Source organism: Typopeltis vanoorti, chromosome 24 (genome assembly GCF_054136105.1).
Source record: "Typopeltis vanoorti isolate ZY-2024b chromosome 24, IOZ_Tvanoo_1.0, whole genome shotgun sequence".
Lineage (NCBI taxonomy): Eukaryota > Metazoa > Arthropoda > Arachnida > Uropygi > Thelyphonidae > Typopeltis > Typopeltis vanoorti.
In genome coordinates, this window is record NC_143572.1 from 41588619 (window position 1) to 41613595 (window position 24977).

General features: G+C 35.9%; 1 protein-coding gene across 1 annotated transcript in view; it reads right to left on the bottom strand.

Annotated features, from left to right (window-relative positions):
* The window catches only part of LOC150093129 (bolA-like protein 3), a 53529-nt gene that overhangs the window by 3544 nt on the left and 25008 nt on the right, over positions 1-24977 (bottom strand). Inside the window, exon 3 of the mRNA XM_090413972.1 lies at positions 10804-10892. Within this exon, the coding sequence (XP_090270098.1) occupies positions 10804-10892 (89 nt within the window). The remainder of the gene's footprint in view (positions 1-10803; positions 10893-24977) is intronic.

Here is a 24977-nt window from a genome sequence, read left to right on the forward strand (position 1 = left end):
CACAAAGATAAGTATGCAAGTTTTTAGGAAAGGGTTGAACCCTACCATCTCTGTTTGAGACTGACTAATTCACTGTCATTTGAAAACCAGAATCTTTCTTGATAATTGCACTATGAATTCCTCCTCCCCCCTCTTTTTTTTTTATAATAAAATATTCCATTTTTGTTAGGCTATGTATACATCATTTCATTAAGGAAAATTAAAATGATTAGTTAATTCAAAATAGCTTTTAGAATTTGTTCTTCCATTTGCAATCCTGATCTTTATTTCTTTTTTACAGTCCAAGTCATATGTCAGTTTACTTCCCAAATATGTGAATTGTTCTACATTTTCTATATCAATTCCATCCACTTGTATCTTTTGTTTCATGTTCTTCTCACCAAATACCATTGTCTTTGTTTTTTCAAAGTTCATAACAAGTCCAAATCTCTTCCCTTCCTCATTTAACAGTTTCAGTGTTTTTTGTAGTTCTCTCTCGTCTTCTTCAATAATAACAATGTCATCTGCAAATCTCAGATTGTTGATTCTCATTCCATGTACAGATATTTCTTTGGCATCTTCTTTCATTTTATCCATTGCTCTTTCTAAATGTGCGATGAAAATGCTTGGTGATATTGGGTCTCGCTATCTAGTACCTCTTCTTGTTTCAAACCATTTCCCCAAATCATCACCAATTCTAACTGCTGCAACTACATTCTGATAAACATCTTTTAATATAGCTATTAGTTTTTTATTAATTCCATAGGATTCCAGAACTGCTAGTCACTTTCTGGCCAATACTGTCAAATGCTTTCTGAAAATCAACAAAGCAAGTATATATGTTTTTTTTTTTTTTTTTTTTTTTTCTCCTAGCTTTCTCTACTATTAACCTCATTGTCAAAATCTGTTGAATTGTAGTTCTATCCTTCCTAAATTCTGCTAGTTCGTCTGCAAGGTATGCTTCCAATTGTGTTCTCAATCTTTCTGTCAATATGATCATCATCACTTTACCAAGGTGACCTATCAAAGCAATTGTTCTATAATTTTTACATTCCAGCTTATTTCCTTTCTTGTATAATGTTACTAATATTGATTTCACCCACTCCTCTGGCATTTTCCCTTCTTTCCATACCATATTACATAGTTGGTGCATTTCTGTAACCATACTTTCACCACCATATTTAATCATTTCTCCAGTAATGTTATCGTTACCAGGATTACTGTTGTGTTTAGCCGTCCTATTGCTTTTTCTACCTCTCCTCTTAAAATGTCCATATCATGCTCATTACCTGGTGGTGATATCTGCTTCAATTCTTCAGTCATTTTCACAATGCTATCTGAATCTAGTTTTTCTCCATATAATTATTTACAGTATCTTGTCCACCGCAGTACAATGCCCCATTGACACCATATAACTGTAGCGTATTGAATAGCTTCTCTCTTGGCACCTTGTCATATGCCTTATCCAGATTGACAAAACTTAAATAGAGATCTCTGTTATGTTCCCATGCTTTCTCAACTATTTGTCGTAAAGTGAAGACGTGATCCTGACAGCCATTTGGCCTGAATCCAGCTTATTCTTCACCAAGCTTTTCTTCCACAATTCTTCTCAACCGTTTCTCAAGTACACTTGCATAGATCTTGCCAGGAACACTCAGTAGGGAAATATCTCTGTAACTCTCACATTCAGTTTTATTTCCCTTTTTATATATGGGTACTATTAGAGCTCTACTCCAATCATCGGAAATTCGTCCTTCTGTCGAGGCTTTCGGAACTATGCAGTGCAGCCACTGTAAGACTTTTATACCACCATACTTCAGCATTTCTGGTTGAATATCATCTATTCCTGCTGCCTTTCCACATTTCAAGCCTTTGATGGCTTTTTCTACTTCAAGTATGGATATGTATTCCTGACCATATGCCTGTTGAGTGTTTTTTACCACTGTGCTAACACTGCTTGTTTCGTTTAGCAACTTTTCAAAGTAATTACTCCATACTTAAAAAGGATATCTTTTTCTCCCGGTACACAATAAATAACGGAAAAAACTCACGTAGAAAGATTATTTATTAGTATAATTTTCGCCTGTGTGTCACAGGCATCTTCAGCACATTAAGCTCAAAATTAAACACTAACTGACAATTCCAAAAAGCACCACCTAAGTAGCTGGTATAAGATAACTAAAAAGGTCAACAACTTTCCTAAAAAAAAAATTAATACAATAAAAAGTTAGGAAAGATTAGCTGATTTGTAAAGTACTATCTCCCATAAAGGGGATTGATGTAAGCCGTCGGATCTGTTTAAGTTAGGAGAATGAAGTAGAGTTTCACATGTTTCTTTATAAAGACGTTCCATGAGAAACTGACTTTTGTGAAGAACTCGTCTTTCTCCAATGAATTCTGTGTCTAGTGAAGATGGCATGTTCAGAAAGTCCAGACTTTTCAGGTTTAAAGTATTCAATATAAGATTGGTGTTCTTCTAGCCGAATAGAGGCAGATCTTCCCGTTTGTCCGAAATAACATAATCCACAAGAGCACGGAATCTGGTAGACACCTGGATGATTAAGATATGGAAGCTTGTCCTTAGGAGAAGTGAGAAAGGTGGAGATTTTTCTAAATGGTCGAAAGGCAACAAAAATATTCAGTGGTTTTAAAACTTTTGCTATACGTTCACTGATGCCTTGTACATAAGTGATAGTAATGCGCGTTATTTCCTCTGTGTTTGAAGAGGAAGACATATTAAAACTACTCAAAGTTCTTTTAATGAAGCAATTCTTATAACCATTAGATAGAAAGGAAGAAGTCATGTGTTGTAGCTCTTTCTGTAAAAGATCGTCTGTAGAACAAAAGGAGTGGGCCCAATGAACCAGTGTTTAAATAGTTCCTGGCATGTTCAGAAAGTCTGAACTTTCTGAACATGCCATCTTCACTAGACACAGAGTTCATTAGAGAAAGATAAGAGTTCTTCACAAAAGTCAGTTTCTCATGGAACGCCTTTATAAAGAAACATGTGAAACTCTACTTCGTTCTCCTAACTTAAACAGATCCGACTGCTTACGTCTATCCCCTTTATGGGAGATAGTACTTTACAAATCAGCTAATCTTTCCTAACTTTTTATTGTATTAATTTTTTTTTTTTAGGAAAGTTATTGACCTTTTTAGTTATCTTACACCAGCTACTTAGGTGGTGCTTTTTGGAATTGTCAGTGTTTAATTTTGAGCTTAATGTACTGAAGATGACTGTGACACACAAGCGAAATTTATACTAATAAATAATCTTTCTACGCGAGTTTTTTCCGTTATTTATTGCGTACCGATATGTCTACTCACGGCTTACCTCTTTTAAAACTTATCTTTTTCTCCCGTTTTCATGACCTTTATCATCTCTAACTCCTTTTACAGCACTCTTTCCTCCTTCTAAGCTTCTTAAACAACCTCCAGAATATCACACCACCTTCTTGATATTTGTTTTCTGTTCTAGCCAAAGTCTTCCCATGACTTCTGTTTAGCTAATTTTACACAGTGTTTCGCTTTCTTACAATTGCCTCTGTATTCTCTAAGTGCAAAAGCTGACTTATTTGCCAGGAAATTTTGATATGCTTTCTTCTTTTCCTTCACTGCCTCTTTAACTTCCTGTGTCCATCATGGAGTTCTGATTTTTCTATCCTTGCAGACAACCTCGCCACATGCCTCTCTTGCTGAATCAATCAGGGTTTTCTTCAAGGCTTGCCACTGGATCTCCAAGGTTTGGTTCTTGTTCTCAAACTCTTTCATTTGTTCTTCAATAAGCTTTGTGTATTTTAGTCTACAGTTCACATCTGAGAGGTGCTGAACTTTTATTCGCTTTAAAACTTTCTTACATGTTATTCTTTTCAATATGAAATTCAATTTAATCCTGCTCAAGAATAAGTAGTGATCACTTCCAATTTTTCAAATCCTCTACACACTCTGGTGTCCTGCATCAGGGAGAAAACATCAATATCAACAATAATTCAAAAAATTAGATTTTCTTATTCCTTGCTTCTTCTCTCCATGTGAATTTGTGTACATTTTTATGTTGGAAAATGGCGTTAGTAATAACCAGTCCATGTCCTGAGAAAAATCCAACAGGTATTTGCCATTATTATTAACTTTGCTCTTTTCTCCAAATTTTTCCAAAATATTTTTGTATGCCTGACAATTATTTCCTACTCTGCTATTTAGATCCCCAACAAGGACCAACTTTTCCTTTTTCACTGTGTCAGTTGCTTTCTCTAAAGTATCAAAAAATTCCTCGACTTCTACCTTAGTAGAACCTTCTGTAGAACCATAGGCACAAATAAGTCTCATTGTCCAATTCCCCATTCTGATATTAGCCCACATCACTCTACTTGAGACTGCCTGCCATTTAAGAAGGTTAGCCTCATATTTTGTGTTGAATACTATGGCTACTCCTTTTCCTTGATTGTCATTGCCTGAATATAACATTTTGTATTTATTGCTCAGAAAGATCTCACCAGTTGTCTTTTTTATTTCAGTCACCCCTATTATGTCGATCTGGTACTTATCTAATTTTCCTCAGCTAGCTCCATTTCTTTGCATTCAGGCTTCTTATGTTGATAGTACTGACCTTTAACTCTGGTGATGTTGAGTTGGGGTGTGCTTGAAATACCCTTATAAATTGATCACTGAATACCATAACAATGTCTTCTGCAACAGTTACCATTCTACCATTTTCATCCATGACCATCATCTTACATGATCATTTTTCCTTCTACTTGCCACATATCTAAAAACTCACTTGGGCAGTGGTTCTGAACCTTTGTGAGACTGTGGCCTAGTAAATTCTTTTTTTATAAAACGAAGGCCCAGTTCCAACAAGTTTATTTGTAAATACCTATCCAATTTTTTTTTTAAAGTTCATACATTAAACTAATATAAGTATTAATAATTAATTATGACATAATCATAAAGAGCATTAGTACACTTATTTATACAGTGTGGCATGTTGACAAATATAAAATTACATTTAGTTATCAATCACTGGACTAATGAAATAATGAAGCATATTGTAGTTTCTTCAGGCCAACATCATTAAGTTAATTTGTGCTGATTTTCATTGACATATCCCATTCTGATCACCAAAGATTTATAATATTATTAGTGTAAAATTGATTATTGTATTACTAAACTGATTGTAATGATGATGGTTCAAAAAAAAAAAAAAAAAACGGTAGTGAGAAAAATATTTATGCATTGTAGCTCACCATAGAAGCTGAACAGGGGAAGCAGCAGAAGGATGTCAACTTGTCGGCAAAACACTTATTACATACACATGCCAAATATTTATATATGCAAAGTATGTAATTTAATAAATAAACATGTATGAATTTCTCAATTCTAAACACTAGTTCCAATGCTAATTAATATTTTGAATTTAAAAACACAGCAAGTATAAGTTAATGAAAAAGTTAAACTTAGTTTCTTTTATTACAACTGAGTTTTTGAAGGTTTTAGTTAGGCTAGTGACTTTTGTTGCTGTTTTCTGTCCATTAGCTTATTAATTCTTGGATGAATTGAAGTGATAGCCAAACAGAGAGTCAGAAAGCTGCAGGTTTCATTCCCCTATTTCATTTTAAGCACAGTCATGGCAGAAAATGCAGTTTCACAAAGATATGTGGTGGAAAAACAAAGATGAAATCTCATTGCTATATCATGTAAATTTGGATATTCATTTTTCATTTTTATCCAGAATTTCGAATTACTCATAGAATTAAAAGTACTTTCCAGTCCTTTGTCTGATGATAATTCAATAATTTGAAGGGTTTCTTCATGGGAAAGGGTTTTTGTGTTCAACAAAGGGATTCACAATCCACATATTTTGCCTCCTGGGATCCTCACATTCGGGATAATACTTTTTAAACGACATCATCATCTTCAAGTGGGCTGCAATAATATCTGAATTCTGTGAATAGAAATCACCTGCTTCCATAATATAATCTGAGTACGACTGAAACATTATTATTTCTTTCTGCAATCATATTAAGCCAAAGTTTGAGTTTCTTTTTGAATGATTTGATCTTGTTCCAAGCATTAAATATTATTGTATCTGAACCTTGAAGTTTTAACTTCAACTCGTTTATGTAAGAAAATATGTCGCTGAGATATGCCAGCCTGGCTACCCATTTCTTATCCTGGAAATAATGGGAGAGGTCACTTTTCTTATCAATTAAAAACAGCTCAACTTCCTTTCGAAGTTCATATAACCTCTTGAGAACTTTATTGCAGGACAATCAACAAACTTCCAAATGGAAAAGAAGATTTTGATGATCAGAGCCCATTTCACCACTTTCATTGCACAATGCTTTTAACAGTCTTGTATTTAAAGCAGTTTTTTATATAATTAATAAAATTTAACAGATTGAGACAGGACTTCATTAAGCTCAGGTACCATTTGTTGGAGGCCAGGTTTTGCCTATGAATGTAGTAACGCGTCAACAATAAGTTATTGCCCACCATATCTTTAATTTTAGTGACTAAATCTGAATTTCTACCTGTAAGACAAGCAACACAGTCAGTACAAACTCCAACACAATTTTTCCATTTGAGATCTCTCTCTTCAATGAAACCATTTAAAACTTTGAAAATTTCACTGCTGGTAGTGTGTGTGTAGATAATTCAGAAACACTTAAAAAATGTCTTCCTTCATGGTTAACATATTGCACATAAATAAGTAAAATGCTGTTGTTCTGAATATCTGTAGATTCATCCAGTTGTAATGCAAACAATTTCAATTTTTTAATTTTTTTCAATGAGTATGAGTTGTGTTTCTGTATTTTCTGCCATATCAGATATCTGCCTTTCAACTGTATCATTTGACAATGGGATGTCTTTCATTTTACTTTTCGCAGACTGGCCTAATACTTCATTACAAGCAGCAATCAAAGAAGGCTTGATGAGTTCTTCACCAATGGAATATGGTTTTTTACATTTAGCTACCTGTAATGATATTAAATAGGATGCCATCAGAAGCAAAGTGTCACTAGCTGAAGATCGGGAAATAATTTTATTTTCAATTTTAAGTGCATCGTTTTTACGCATAAAGAATTCAATGGGTTTGTTGACTAGATCAGAATGTTTTCTGTTGAGAAGTTGGGTAAGTCACGATGGCTTCATAGCTTCATTTCCCAGAACAGTAGCACAAATGACACATTGAGGTTGTGGCAATTGGTCAGTGTGAGGGCAATGTATGAAACGAAATTTTAAATAGCTGTCCATGTACTTACAAGTGAATGCAGACTTTTTATTCTGTGTGCTGGTAGTTTTTCCCTCCTTTTGCACATCCTGGAGATTGCTCTGTAGGCTTGAGGGATGAATCACTATTTGTTGCATCACAAATACCTTCAATAAGAGATTTCTTAACACCAAAATTAAACAAACTCCCTTGTATCTTATTCATATTAAAATTTAAATCTGTAGGCCTATTAATTAAAAAAAAAAATTCATGGCACTTGGGTTTTGAAACAAGCACTTACACACTGCAAGCAAACTTGTGAAGAAACAGTATTCAGTATTACTAGATTTGAGAACCGGATACAGGCTACCTTGATCTTTAATTTCAGTGGAAAATTTTTCTTTACTTCCTTGCTGATTGGTCACTGACATTTGCAACACAGATGCTATTTCATTCAGTTTTGAGAAAAGAGGATATGCCGCCCATTGTTGTCGGTTTGCAATTTTTATGACCAATCATAAACAGCAGTATTCCCTTTCATGAATGTTGAAAAATTTTGATGTCTGAAAATTCCTGATCATTCGTGAATACTTCCATGTTTAAAAATACGTGGCTTGGTCACTGACATTTGTTACACAGATGTTATTTAGGAGTTCTGGGTCTGAGCTTTGACACATTTACGAATATTATTCTCATCAGAATATTCCCAATATAAAATATTTGTTCATGAAAAATGCTTAGAGAATTAAAATGACAAATTCCAGGTGAACTTCTCATGGCCCGGTATGATTGATGCCAGGGCCCAGGCCGCAGCCCAGGGGTTTGAGAAACACTGCTCTAGGGTTTTTTCAAAGCCTAATATGTCAATTACTTCTCATACTGCTTTTGTTTTCCTTACTGAGTCACTTTCCTGGCTTGTTCTTTCTACCCTTCATGTAACTGATAATTACCATTATTCATCTTGTACTATCTTCAAAGCACCTCCTTCCAGATTTTATGCTTTAGTTCATCATCCATTTTATACCTATCTTATTCAGCCCTTTGGACTTCAGAATACATTTACACAATGATGCTGTTAAATGTTTTTTTTTGTCAGTTTCCAAGCAACATTTATTTCCTTACAGCTCAATTCCTTATTCCATGCTATAGCTCCAAGTTTTCACCTAAGTTTGTCATAATCACCAGCCTTATAATTCCACATATATCCTTTCCTTACAAAAGTTCTGCAAATGGCTAGCCACAAATGGTTAGCCAGGTGATCACTTCATGATCACTCTCACCAACTGAAGAAAAGTGTGAAACCCCACTAAGAATTAGATCCTCTAATGAAATGATCACATCTAAAGCTCTCGATCCTTACATGCCCTCCTTTATGTGCTGCGTGAGATGGTTATCTCTCAAGAACTCAAGAAATTTGTTTTCATCATTTCCAAATGCTATCTCTTCATTCCAATCTATACCACCATAACTAAAATGACCCATAATAATTACCCTTTCTTTGTTCACTAATCCAAGTTGTTTATACATTTCTTCATCACTACCCTCTACATTTCTGGGACTACAGCAACATCCGACTAAATATGTCTTCCTGTCAATCTCCATATTACACCACACTGCCTCATAACCATTGCCACTATTTCCCTCTTTCATGTCTACCTTACGTGGATATAATTCTCCTGCTATCATCAGCAGCACCCCCATCCCTTCCTGTCTTTTCTATCCTCACGAAAAATACTGTATCCTTCCATTTCTATTCCTGTTAGAACATCATCTTTGTTCAACCATGTTTTGCTTATTCCAATGATTTTGGGATGAATAATCTCAATCAGTGAAACCATTTCATCTCCTTATTTCTGATACTTCTGGCATCTGTAAACAAACACAGTAATTCATTTTTAGGTCTATAACCTATCTAGAATCCACTTGTTGGTTATGACTTCACCACCACCAGTCCTATCCAAACCACTTGTTGGTTGTGATTTCCCCAGCACACCTGCCTAATCACCTTTATCACAACTTACATATATCTGCTCCATCACAACTTCCCCATCTATATCACAATAAATTTCATCTTCATACACACATTCACTGCTACTTTCAACATCCACTCTCCCTGTTCACCCAGAGGGGGCCCCCCCAATTTCCTGTTCTCTCTCCATCTCTCACACTACCACTGTTTTCACTGCAAAACACTTGTCTCTTCAATATCACTCGCCTGATTTTTCACTTCATCTCTTGCATGCATCACACACTTGCTTCCATCCAGCAACACTTTCTCCAGTGGATTTGCTCCAAATCTATTCAAATGCAACCCATCAAGACTGTATAATTTCATTCTTCTTTCAAACACATCCATACATCCACAAACTGCACTCCCTTCTCACATAGCTCTGCTAGCATACTATTCATGATTTTGGCTCTCCGTTGCCACTCATCATTGTCATACCTCGGCAACACACCGACAACCTTTCCCACTACACTGTTATCTTTCACTCTTCTCAACAACTTCCTGATTTTTGTTCTCACATGCTTCTTATGTCCACTTAGATCACCTGTCCCCATAATCATCACTAACTCTCTTGCTCGTCTCTTCATGTCTAATGCCTGAATTATCCTACTCATTTTCCCTCCTGGATTGCAGACCTTATGGACTCTCTTATTAACTAATCATCTAACTATGGAATCTCCATATACTGCTATCCTGGAATCACTCATCACCTCTTTTACTATCTTTTTTTTTTTTTTTTTTCATTCTATTCTCCTGCACCCTTTCATTAGCTTCCACTAAATGTCTAACATCACTCTGCATATTCCTCATTTCATTTTTCATTTTCAATAACTGTTTCATCAAATCTTGAATTCTGACAATTTCGCTCCCTGTCACTCCTGCAACCTCTCATTCCGCCACACCTTACTTCCGTTTCCTCATTCATACTCCCCCCACACACACACATCCTAACTTTTGCTTCCACATTCTTGCATTCCTTCACTTCCTCAGTTTCACTAGCTTTCGTTTCATTTTCGTTTCTTTCATTTATGCCATCTTCTATTTTTTCAGTCTATTTTGCATTCGTTGCCTCATGGTCTAATTTTATATCACACTTCCTAAGTCCATACTTTCTCTCGTCTGCCATTCATTCTCTGTCTCTCTCCACAAACGCATCTCTTATACTCTGCCATGCATACATATTACACTCACAACATCAAATCATTTTTGAAAAGTCTATGTCATTATTGCCACTTGATTTTCATGGTGCTCATCTAGTCACACAGGTTGACAACCGCATGGCTGATAAGTACCACCATAAGTACCACCACTGTGTTATATTTAAAGAAGGCAATATCAACTAATAAATCAGGCAGAAATCACACCAAAAATCATGCAGACACACTTCATTGTCAAAAATAAATAATACAACACTAAAATTCATGAAGGATTGCCAATTATGATTCAAAATGCACTCATCTTTCCGGAGCTCTTTCAAACACTACACAACTTATGGCCCGCTGGTAGACAGATTGATATATATCAATCAATATCAATATATAACAAAATTAGATATATATCAATTCAACTAACATTACAGATATTTCCTTTCTATAATTATACTTACCTCATTAACTAACTGATGTTGATGTACTCTACTTCTACCTTGAAATTCAGAAGTCTCTACTAAAATCTGAAACATTGAACCACAGCCACCTACAAATAATAACCATGTTTTAAACTAAAAAAAGTCTCATTATTAAACATATTCAAGTATTATTTTCAGTCCTTTAAAAATATAATTACCACCATCAGAGTCAACTAATACTAGGAAATTAATATGAAGACTGTTTGAAAAGTAGAGACTGGTAATACTGAATAGTTGTTGTGATCATGATTGATAAGGATATGCATCAACTTAAAAATTACATTCAGAAAAGAAAATTACAGTAGATAAATGGTCACGTGTTCTATTGTGTTTCTAAGCTGTTTTATGAAACCCAATTTCAATGCTAGCAGACAATAACATTTTGCATGATTTATGACGAAACCATACTATAGTATTTTGTGAAGGTCAGAAAAGTTGTGGAGACAGATGTTACTATAGGCCATAATGACTATATGCAGCAGTATAATAAATTTAGTTTAATCCTTTATTCAAGTGTGTACAAACAAAGTTTGTGCCTGAAAGTATCTTCAGGACTGGGGTAAGGTGGTACAACATCAGGCGACTCCTTGCAAAGGTGGAGCAAGCTACCAACACTCCTATCTCGTATCTCCCATAATGCAAAACACATCTCCTTGCGGATATGTATAATGTTATGCATTAAGGGAAGGGCCACTACCCAGACTAGTTTCGACCTTTACTGAGGTCTCTTCAGTGGGAGCCAGGCCCAAGTGGAGATACCAAGGCAGAAGCATTAGCAAGGTCATTTCCTCCTATAGGAGCCACCAAACGGTGAGCCACCCTTTTTTAATAAATTACTCTGGATTTATAGAAAGATGTTGAAAGTTTATTTTTCACTTGGTCAGACTATAATAAATTTAGTTTAATCCTTTATCCAAGTGTGTGCAAACAAAGTTTGCACCTGAAAGTATCTTCAGGACTGGGGTAAGGTGGTACCACTTTACCCCAGTATCTCCACTTGGGCCTGGCTCCCACTGAAGAGACCTACTAGTCTGGGTAGTGGCCCTTCCCTTAATGCATAACATTATACATATCCGCAAGGAGATGTGTTTTGCATTATGGGAGATACTGAGATAGGAGTGTTGGTTTCTTGCTCCACCTTTGCAAGGAGTTTCCCAGTGTTGAACCACCTTACCCCAGTCCTGAAGATACTTTCAGGCGCAAACTTTGTTTGCACATACTTGGATAAAGGATTAAACTAAATTTATTATAGTCTGACCAAGTGAAAAATAAACTTTCAACTATATGCAGCAGTATTCAGATGGAACAACCATTTTAAAGGCAAGACAAAAAAAAACACTAAAAGTAAGAAGAGATAAAAGAGATATGACTAATGAGAGTTAATCAACTGTTGTAGGATAACAAAATTGTATAGAATTGTTTGCCAGTTTAAACATATCACCATATAGGGTTCACCCAAAATATGACAGTAAGATTTAATGCAAACCATGTACGTGAAAAGAGATTTCCCATAATCTTATTGATAGAAAAACACATAGAGGACTATTAGATAAATATGACTTGGTTAGCAAAACTGATTTTTTTTTAAAATCATTCATACATCATTTGTAATAATGTCTTGAATTAGACACCATAACAGAGAATCTAAAATTTCATTCAAGTATTTGAAAACAAACCCACACAAAGAAGTTGTGCTAAAACTTTGCATACTATTTTCATCTGATTATATTGCTGAACTAAGGCATAGTTAAAAAAAAAAAAGAGAGGGGAGGTTATACATAAGAAAGAAATTTATGACGAATATTATAAAAAGACTAAAGTAGAATATGCAATTCAAGAAAACACTAGAGTTCTTGATAAAATATTATTCTAATGTGGTGTAATGCCTTGAAAATGTCGCAATGGAAAAGTTCTTAATCTGAAATTAACATAAAATAATGGGTAACTATTAAAGAGTTTAGTCAGCTGTTTGACGACAGGCTTCCTCCCAATTTTAAGATGTCTATCATAATTCTATCTTCTCCTGGGGCCATTCTTCCTTTCCCGCAGTGCCATTTCCACTTCACCTTGTAAGATCTCAGGGACATCGTGTTCTCCCTCACTCAAGTTATCCATAGATGATTCTTGGATGTCTCAGTCTTTGTCTTCATAGAGTTCAGTATAAAATTCCTGAATTCTTTTGATTATTGCATCTCTATTTTTTTTATAAGTTCACCATTTTTTCCTCTTACAGCAGCTATTTCCTTTGTTCCAACTAATAATATTCATCTTAGGACCTTCATATTACTATTGTTTCTTTAATTTTCCTAGTATTATATGATCTAATTTCATGTTTCATCCTTTTAAGTATAGTTTTACAAATCTCCACATGTTCTATTTTATTGGTGTCATTCAAATCTCTTCTTTTCTTCATCAGATCTAAGGTTTCCTGTCTTAGTTTTTTCCTCTCTTTGGTGCCTTTTTATGAGGTCATTTCCAAGGTAACTGAGAAACCATATATTGAAACACTAAAACATATTTACAATAATACAACTTATGTAATTAAATTATATAAAAACAGTGAAAAGTTTCCAATACAAAAAGGCATTTGACAAGACGACACCATATCTCCCAAATTATTTACAGCTGCACTAGAGGTCTATATGTCTTTAGAAGTATTGATTGGGAAACAAAAGGAATAAACATAAATGGAGAAAGACTGCATCATCTGAAATTTGCAGATGATGTTGTCCTAATAGCAGATAATCTTGAAGATCTGGAAGAAAAGCTAAATCAGCTAAATGAAGGAGAAATTGGATTAAAAATAAATAGAAAAAAAAAAATAATGATGAATAAATACATAACCCATAGAACTGTCAAAGTTGAAAACCATGAAATAGAACAAGTTACTTCGTATGTATATTTGGGCCAATTGTTATCCTTTGAGGATTGTCAAAGAAAAGAAATTGAATGAATGGCTTATGGGAAAATGAGACATATTCAGAAGTGACATCCCTATAAGTCTAAAAAAGAAAGCTTTCAACCAATGCATACTTTCCGTCCTAACATACAGAGTAGAAACATGGACTTTAAAATAGAAGCCCTAAACAAAAAGCTGAGAACAACACAACATTGCATGGAGAGAAGTATGCTAAAAATAACATTAAGAGATAGGAAGACAAATACCTGGATAAGATCTCAAACATGTGTCATGGATATTGTATAATACATTAAACAAGCTAAGTAGAGAAGGGCTGGCCATATTGCCAGATGTAGTGACTGGAGATGGACTAGAAAAACAAAAGAGTGGAGACCAATAGATGGAGCAAGACAAAGAGGAAGACCGAGAAGAAAGTGGAGGGATGAACTGGAACAAATTGCAGGAGTGAGATGGATGACAGAGAGGCATCTGAGTGGTCTGGAAAACCATGGGGGAGACCTTCATCCAGCAGTTGACAAAACCAAAAGTTTGAAGAAGAATGGATAACTAGAGTATTTAACAAGAAACATGAAAGAAAACTTTGTGAATGGCAGGCAAAGTAGAGCAGAGGCTGGCCAACTTTTATATCATGCAATCCCCACTTAAAATATTTTATAAATTTCATTTCCTCCTTCCAGAACACATGCAAATAAAGAGATACGACATGAAAATTAGCTCTGAATATACAGAGAGTTTCAGAATACCAATTACAAACTTCAAGGGTATGTAGGGAGATAACAATACATCAAGTTATGATTAGCAACCCATGTCCCCCAAACATCCTGTTGCAATGGCACAGGTTGAAACATTTCGTATACACATCACAAAGAATTAAACATCAGACATAGGGTAAATTACATTTTAATTTCATAAACATTTACAAAAGGTGCTTGAACTTGCGATTTTCACAGCATGCATTAACCTACGTAGCAAGTTCTGGAGTGCTCTTTCAAAAATGCCTGGCATGGTTTGGATCTCAGTAGTCAGTATCATCATCATCATGAACCATGGGCTCTCTACCCGTTGGTGTTCAATGCCTCCTTCACTATCTTTTTCCACCTTTCTTTGTCCAGTGCACAGTGCTGCAGTTTCTGTATACTCATTCCACACCAGTCCTTTATGTCGTCTATCCATTCTCTGTATGGTCTACCTCTTCTGTTTACACCATCCATAATACCAAACATGAATGTCTTTATCTTCTGGTCCTCACTCATTCTGCAGATGTGTCCAAATAACTGCAGCTTCCGTTTTATAATCTTCTGCATTAGATTCTCATTTGGTTGTATCTTCCGATAGAACTCTTCATTTGTGACTTTCTGTACCCATCCTATTCTTAGAATCTTCCTGTAACAAGTTCTTTCAAATGCCAAAATTCTTTTCCTTGATTCCTTATTTATTACCCACGTTTCAGATCCGTATAGTACACCACTGAAGATGCATGTTTCCAATACTCTTAGTTTTGTTTGCAGGCTGATCACTTTACTTTTCCAGATGTTATCCATGGCCTTCAGATTTGTTCTTCCCTTTGTAATTTTGCTCTTTATTTCTTTTTTACAGTCCAAATCATATGTCATTTTACTTCCTAAATATGTGAATTGTTCTACATTTTCTATATCAATTCAATCCACTTGTATCTTTTGTTTCATGTTCTTCTCACCAAATACCATTGTCTTTGTTTTTTCAAAGTTCATAACAAGTCCAAATCTCGAGCAGTCGGTATCCTTGCCAACAAATCTTTGACAGTACTCAAGATTCTCCGTACACAAGATTCTTCATTATGACCCCCAGGCAAAAAAAAGTCCAGTGGAGTTAAGTCCAGTGAATGTGCAGGCCACATCGCTGGGCTGCCTCTGCCAATTCACTGCCCACCAAATGTTTGGTGGAAGTAGTGTCAAATGTCATGTGAAAAGTATGGTGACACACCATCGTGTCGAAATCACACGTTGCCTAATATGCAATGGCACTTCTTCCAACAACTTTAGCAGTGTCTCTTGCAGTCAAGTACTTGGGACCATTCAGGCAGGGCAGAAGAAGATATGTCTGATCAACTCATCACCAATGATGCCTACCTACATGTTGATGGTGAACTTGTTCTGGAATCCATGTGGTGAGTGACATGAAGGTTGTCTCTGGACCAAATGCAGCTATTTTGGCAGTTCCACATGCCTTCCTAGTGAATACAGCCTCATCAGTAAAGAGCAGCACTAGTTCTAGAAATTGAGGCCTTCTAAACAATGTTGACTGAACCTACAAAAACTGAGATGCAAATTCGGTTGGGCCCAGTGCACAAACCTTCTGATACCAGAAGGGGTGGAGATGATTAGCATGTTGAGTCCACCAGGTGGTGAAGTGAGGTACTACCATGGTATGTGCTATTCCATGAGTACTAACAGAAGGGTTCCTCAACCTGGCAAAGCACCTCTTCATCGAAGTGTGGAGTATCGCAAGTCCTTGGAGCTCCATAGTCATGCCTGTTGGCATTGAAGGAATCTGTTTCCTGCAACCACTGATTCATGTTGGCAAACAGGATGTGCAATGGAGTTGGACGATGTGGAAAACGTGTACATCCAGTGGGCAGCGCTCCCATTACATTCAGTTTCACCATACATTAACATCATGTTGGCATAGTCAACATTTGTGTAGTTTGTCACTGTGCATTAATGCGACAGTGCATTATCATCACTAGAGAGAGGATTTTTATGGTTTCAGCATGAATTCAACCTAAGGGATGATCCGAACTGCTGATTTTGACGGACTCTACCAAAATAAGTCAATGTGTTTGCTGATCACCCATTTGTTGTGGTTGAGTTGATGATAAAATTATGTAAACAACCTTTTCCTAGTCATCACCAACCACTCCTAATGTTAATTGTCTGATCCATACCAGTGGCTCAGACCAGGAAATGTTTTTGACCTGTACCACTACATCAGTACGTTTGGGGACATGGGCTGCTAATTAAAACCTGATCCACCCTGACCCCCCCCCTACATACCCTATGTATCCCATGGGTATTCTGAAACAAACTGTGCATTATATATCACATACGTCTATCCTTGACATCATCTCATTAACGTGTTCAATGAATACCAACTTGTTCCTATAACCTATGAACTAGGGTGTTATTGCTGCCTTTAAGACATTATTTACTTTTGCTGTTACTGATGGTAAGTACAGACTTTTGGGAGGAATATAATATCCTGCATTATATGAAGAATGTAGATGCATCATGGAGTGAGATGATAGAGTGTTGTACGAATGGTGTTTGAAAGAAGCTTCTGAAAATATATGATCATGCATTCATATGATTCAACAAAGACAAGCCTTACAAGAGATTGGTGATGAGATAGTACTGCTTGCTAGCTGAAGATTTGGAATTGGAGTTTAATAATGAAGACGAATAGCAGTTGGTGGAAGAAGAGTATGAAAATGAAGACCCTATAGAGCTAGAAAGCAAAGAAAGTTGCAGAAGAAGCTGAAAGCCCACCCTTCAAAAAAAAGTTTACAATGAAAGAACTTTTACTTCTGTTAATAAGGGAATTTGGTTGAGGACATGGATCCAATATGGAGAGATTGCTACAGAGAAATACATGCAGAAAAGAAAAGACAAGCTGTTGTACACTATGTTGGAACATAAAATACAAATTTTTAAAGAAGTCCACTCTAGCTGTCACCTCACTCCTAGAAGATGAGCCTAAACCTTCCATAAGTTATGCATCTAACATTTTCAGAATGCTTTGTAACAATTTCTGAATTTGAAAAACTTTGTCATTGATGACCTAGCCACCCCTGCATCTCCAATGAATTGCCCAATTAATATAACAGCTAACTGAGACCGCATATGCGATACAATTATGCACAATCCCGAGCAGCTTGTAATCACGTGACGCTAGGCAGACAAAGCGTATAGGTAATACAGTACTCGTATTGCAAGATGTCGCTCGTTTATCAAATTAAAATTTATTAAAAATTTTTGCTTGTCTTGCAAAACACTCGCAGACAAAGTTACTCGCAATCCAAGGCACCACTATACTGGAAAAGACTCCAATTCATTGTCAGCAGAATTCAAGATAGGCACTACTAACATAAAAAGTATCAACAGAAAAGAAGCTCAACTGGTAAAAGAATTATAGAAATACCACTTTGACACGACATACCTGGTAGACAAAAACAGGCGAGATTCTTCCAATATAACTACATGATGTTATTGTGGGAAGTTTTCAGTACTGAGACCACGTTATAATATAAATAAGGAGTTTATTAAAAATAAGCAATTAAAACCCAACAAGTGCCAGCTTGGCTTGCCGAGCAGTTAGCGTATCCGCTTTCCAGCCACAAGGCTGCGGGTTCAATTCCCACAGTGGGCATGGCTGTTTGTGATTGTCTGTGGAAATACTAGTGGTGGTTGGCGGTAGATGGCATTGGTGTAGTACAGGTCAGTTGGTGGATAGTATGGTGGAGACAGAGTTGTAGAGTAGGTGCCCCCCCCACCCTCAACGAGTCTTTGGACTCCCAGGAGGTGTCAAATAATAATAATAACAAAAAAAGTTTCGTATGTCATACGATTTACGTCATCAGGGGTAGTAGTACATGAAAGTTTTATGCAACGAAAGCCTAATAATTAATTACACATATTAGATGTTTTTGATAACTTCACAACTGTTAAATATAATTGACGAACCGGAATACAAATGATAAATTCATTACTGTATATGTGTTGGAACATTGTTAGTTGTTGCACTACCTGAAACAGAACCTCATACTTAATGGTTTTGAACCCAAGAAAATCAGAAAATTTCTTAATCTCCTGCAACTTCCTTACTTAAACAAGATTTCAAGAATGTCACAGACAAAGTGGCTGCATTGCTCTGCGAGTACAACATAAAAGCGGCTTTTCTATCTTTACAAAAAATATCAAGATTCCTTCATCCACAAACCACATCACCCCATAAAAAAACCAGGCATCTACAAGATTCATTGCTCTTGTGGCATTTGTTATGTAGGTGAGACAGGAAGGTTGGGAGATATCTGCATGTCTGAACACGTAAAAGACGTCAAAAAGAGAAGAGAGCATAAATCAGGCCTAGCATTCCACACAGGACCATTGCTCTGCTTACTGAAGGCATGAAGGGGGGGGGGGGATGAGAAAGTTCCATGTTTAACCTCTATAGCAGGGTTTCTGGAATATGTAAAAATAAATTTAAAAAAAAAATCTTTAGCTCATCAACAGTACTAATGTAGAATCAAACATAAGTTTTTGTGGTTTAGCAGTTCTGTGGCAAGTTTTCAGTATTGAGACCACACTATAGTATAAATAGAGTTTAATAAAAAAAATAATCAACTAAAACCCAACAAGTTTCATACATTGCAAGACATCATCAGGAGTAGTAGTACATAAAGTAGTACAATTTTGCACAACAAAAGCCTATTAACAATTAATTACACATATTATATGTTTTCAATAACTTCACAACTGTTAAAGACAATTGATAAACCAGAATACAAATTACTGTATGCATGTTAGAACGCTGCTAGTTGCTGTTATCATGTTCTGTGGTATCACAAGTGCCGTATCCTAGGTCCATGGCTGTTAAATGTTTGATGAAAACAGATCATACCTGATGTAAAATTAAGCCTTGATTTTTTATTGCATTCTGTAAGGATCCTAAAGCATTTGCAAGGCTTCTTTACATTTTCTTGTAAAACAGTTACAATCAATATATGACATTTTTGTTTGTTGCCAGAGTACTTGATGGGCCAGCAGTGGTTGTGTGGAATGCCATGGCCTGATTTATGCTCTCTTCTTTTTTCGACATCTTTTATGTGTTCAGACATGTGGATCTCTCCCAACCTTCCTATCTGGTCTACATAACAAATGTCACAAGAGCAATGAATCTCATAGATGCCTGGTTTTTTCATGGGGGTGATGTGGCGGTTTTGGTGGATATAGAAAACTTGATATTTTTTGTAAAGGTAAAAAAGCCACTTTTATGTTGTACTTGTGGAGCAACGCAGCCACTTTGTCTGTGACATTCTTGAAATTTTGTTTAAGTAAGGGAGTTGCAGGAGATGTATTGAGAATTTCTCTGATCATCTTCAGTTTAAAACCAGTAAGTGCAAAATTAATTACAATTAATTGAAAACTTCCCACAGAACTTTTTAACCACAGAAATCCACATGTATACATGATGTTATATTCAGAAAATAATGTTCAGACAGGTGTAGCTATTGTATTCACCACTAAATATGAAGATCATCTTGAATGGAAAGAAATACTTAGTGATGTGAACAAACATCAAAAGTAGGAACTGAACAATGAAACTTATCTGTGCGATCACAGAAGGAAGAAGTGGAGGAATTTTTTTGAGTCATATGACAAGATGCAAGCTGTTCAAAATGCTGCAATAATATGGAGTAAATGGGGTATTATGTCGAGCAATATATAGTCTATATTTCAGTCAGCAGCTAGAATTTAGGAGTACAGAAAAAAAAGGTTTCATGTGAAATCAGGTATAAGACAATAGTGCATAAACTACCCACCTCTTGTTCATATCTATATGAATCACATTATGAAGTGGTATTAGATCTGATAAAGGTTTGAAATAATCTTAGTTCTTTACTTTATGAAGATGATATTGGACTCTTAAATAAATCCATTACAAGTCTATAGATTTCTTAACTAAACTAAAAGCTGCTGTAAAAAATGTGGAACATTTGAAAATCAGAAGTAAAAAGGTAGACTGTGAAATAGGTAAGAACATCAAAAACATTAGCTGCATCCTGAATGGAAAACAAGTAAAACATTGCAGCTACTTCAGCACAATTTGTTTTAGTGAAAATTCAATGTAATTCAATATGGAAATACACAACGAAACAAGCAAAGCTGGCATGGTGAAGAGTCAACTGAATAAATTAATACAGAATAAGAGAGAAATCAGAGAGAACACTCAAGCAGCTGTATACAAAACAGTCTTGAGGCCAATTTTAACTTATGGAGCTGGGTCAGAAATAAACCAGATTGCAGAACACGATTGGTGATTATTTCCTATGCTGCTGTTTAGATATCTAACAAGGACCAACTTTATTTTTTTCTTTGTATCAGCAGCCTTCTCTAATGCCTCCAAAAATTCCTTCATGTTTTCCTTAGTAGAACCCTCTATGGACTCATGGGCACAAAAGTTTCATTTCCCAATTCCCCATTCTGATATTTGCCCACATCACTTTACTTCATATTGCCTGTCATTCAGGAAGATTATTATTTATAATAAATTTAGTTTAATCCTTTATCCAAGTGTGAGCAAACAAAGTTTGCGCCTGAAAGTATCTTCAGGACAGGGGTAAGGCGGTACCACCTTACCCCTGTCCTGAAGATACTTTCAGGCACAAACTTTGTTTGCTCACACTTGGATAAAGGATTAAACTAAATTTATTATACTCTAACCAAGTGAAAAATAAACATTCAACATCTTTCTCTAAATCCAGAGTAATTTATTAAAAAAGGGTGGCACACCATTTGGCAACTCCTATAGGTAGAGATGACCTGCTAATGCTTCTGCCTGGTATCTCCACTTGGGCCTGGCTCCCACTGAAGAGACCTCAATAAAGGTTGAAAGTAGTCTGGGTTGTGGCCCTTCCCTTAATGCATAACATTAGACATATCCACAAGGAGATGTGTTTTGCATTACGGGAGATACTGAGATAGGAGTGTTGGTAGCTTGCTCCACCTTTGAAAGGAGTGCCCTGGTGTTGTACCACCTTACCCCTGTCCTGAAGATACTTTCAGGTGCAAACTTTGTTTGCTCACACTTGAATAAAGGATTAAACTAAATTTATTATACTCTAACCAAGTGAAAAATAAACTTTCAATTATTATTTAGTATTGAATAATATAGCTACTCCTTTTTCCTGATTATTATTGCTTGAATATAACACTCAGTTTTTGTTGCTTAGAACAATCTCACTGTTTTTGTTTTCATTGTCTCAGTAACACCTATTATGTTGATCTGGTGATTATCCAATTCTTCTGTTGATATATTTCTTTTCTGTTGATGCTTCTAATGTTAATGGTACAATCTTGAATTCTGCTGATATTGAGTTGGAGTATGTTCTGACAGCTGACTTTTTGTTGTTTGCCATGGTCCTTGAACTCCGATTTCTTTGCAAGATGGGCAAGGATAGCCTTATAAACTTCAATCCTACCAGAATACACTGCTATTTTATTTTCTGCAAGAATGATTTAGCTTCTCCATCCCTTTGTTAACATTGAAAACTCAAAATACAATCATAATTCTCTTCTTGAGCTGAGTTATACATCCAATCTTTCCTATCACAAACACATCTCAACAATTACTTTATCAGTCTCTAAAAAATCCGTATAGCAAAGTCAAATCCACCCAACCTTTGTATACTGTTCACTTATTTTGAGTGGTGTATTAAAAACCTAAGATTGCTTGATACAATCTAGAAGAGGGCAATCCAATTAATTGGCAACCTCATTCTTTTGCAGATGTTTTGTTTCAACCTTGTGCCTCTTCTATAGGTATTTTCATAGAACAATGTTTTGCTGAAAGTCAGATCATTGCCCCACTTTCTATGACTGTAAAAAAAAAAAAAAAAAAAAAAGAATAGATGCCAGTCATCATCTATTTATTATTATTACATGACACCTCGAGATGCCCTCCCTTGATGAGTCCAAAGACTCATCAAGGGAGAGCACCTGCTCTACAGCTCTCTGTCTCCACCAACTACAACGAACCGCAACTACACCAACACCATCTACCCATCACCACTAGTATTTTCACAGACAATCACAAACATCCACGACCACAGTGAGATTCGAACCCACAGCCTTTTTGGCTAGAGAGCGGATACGTTAACCACTCAACCAGCCAGGCAGGCAATTTAATGTCTCCCTTTCAAACCTAATGAACCCAACTTTTCTTTCTCCTTCAGTTCATCTATCCCTGTTCTATGGGAAAGACAGCCTTTCTCTCCTCTCCCAAAGATCAATTCACAGCAATTCACAAAACAATTCAGATTCTTGATTTTCCTTTAACCCCTCACCTGCATACAGAACAAATATGCTTCAGGTTTTGCAACCTTTTTTGTGTGCAGTTGATACAAAAAGTTCTCAGAAATCTGAAACATGGAAACACTGATAGAAATGATGATGACACAACCAAAAATGCTCAAATATGGAGGTATAAAAATTTTACAGTGGCTATGCTCAAAAATTTACAAGGAATAGTCAAAAGATCAAATTTGAACATTTGAAGTGGAATACTCACAGCATCTATCTTTAAAAGAGGACAGGGAAAAAAATATTAAGAATTAAACAAATATTTCCCTACTGAGTATTCCATGTACAATTTATGCAAGCATACTCGAGAAATACTAAAAAAACGTGGAAGGGAAATGTGGAGAAGAAGGATCAACAAACAAGGATCTGTATTAAAGTACTGGAGATCCAGAAAAAAAAAAAGGCAATTAAAATTGAAGGAGCCTACAAATTCTTATCTTAATATAAAATCAGGTATACGATAAGGGCACACACCCGCTAACATTATTCAATATTTATATGAATCACATAATGAAAGAAAGGTAGTATTAAACTTGAACATAAAAGTTGCAGGTATTTAATTCAGCTCCTTGCTTTATGCAGATAATGTTATGCTCCCAAATAAACTAAGTTCCAGAACTAACTAGCTATGTAATATTTTCCAGGGTTGTAAAACTGAGCTGTAAAAAGGACCTTCGCAATATCTTTTTAGCCAATGGCTACAGCACATATAAAATAAATAAAATCCTTCCTACCCAACACACACATGTTCACAGCAAAACAATTCCCATCCCATATGGTAAGGATATAGAAATGGTATCATTGGGCAGACATGCGATTAGAGTATCTAAAAAAAGCAAGCTGTTTTTTCCTTTTTCAATAGTGAACTGGATTCTGGGTTGTTGACTGTTGAGGTAGAAAAGGAAAGAATCTAACGTGTTCTCTGTTTGGCAACATGGCTCAGACACGTTACTGTTTCCTCCTTCACCTGAACACCCAAGAATCCAGTTCACTACTAGAAAAAAAAAGGAAAAAAAACAGCTTGCTTTTTTTTTTTTTTGATACTACAATCACACATCTGCTCAATGATATCCTTTCTTTCTCAGTTTACAGAAAACCTACCCACACAGGTAGATACATAACAAACTTTCACACGATTCCCCTTCTCCCACTTCTCAACAATGTGGGATCATCAAAACAGAGCCTCCAACTTCTATTCCACCCAAGCTTCCCTTACAGCAGAACTTTCCTTTATTTGCTAAACCTTACTGTCCAATGGTTACAATGCCAAAAAAAATTACAAATTATCTGTCCCTCCCACCTCCTCACATCACTCTCAACATAAAGACTACAGTAATGCCATTACTATTCTCTATATTCAGGGCACTTCAGAAAAAATAGCCAGAACTTTGAAGAAACGTAATCTCTACACTGCTTTCAAAGATCATTTGAAGGTGGCATCCCTTCTCCACTCTCCTAAGAATCTGCTTCCTTCCCTCCTCATTCCAGATGTTTACAAGATTCCTTGTAAATTATATTATAGTCAGACTGGGAGAGCTGCTAACATCTGTCTAGAAGAACACAAAAAATATATCCACTACCAAAACTATAGTCAATCAGGTTTGGCAAACCAAGATTTGGATACCTTGCACAGAATCAGATGGAAGAAAACCACCATGCTCAATCCCAGCAAATACAAACTGGAAAACCTCTTTATAGAATCTGCAGCAGACTTTAAAAAAAAATAGCTTAATCTTAAGAAATTTGGTTGTATTAAACTTCCCAAAATTTGGAAAATTTTAATTCTTAGGTCTCCAACCCAACATCTAAGGTTATTCAACAGCACCTGCTGAGGTCACCCCTCATAGGTCTATATTTATTCTATCTCTTTCTTCTTCAACTTATTGTTTCTTGTGTGTTTTTGTGTGTGTTATTACAACTTTAACATTGTATTTTGTATCAAGAGTTTGATCAAGGATGGGGATGGATATTAGACTAGTGCACTGGATTGGAGATTGACTGTCTGATTGATATCAACAAGTTGTGTATGGGAAAGCAATATCGCAGAAGAAGAAAGTCACTAATGGTGTGCTTCAGGGGTCTGTTTTAGGGTCACTGCTATTTAACCTGTATGATAA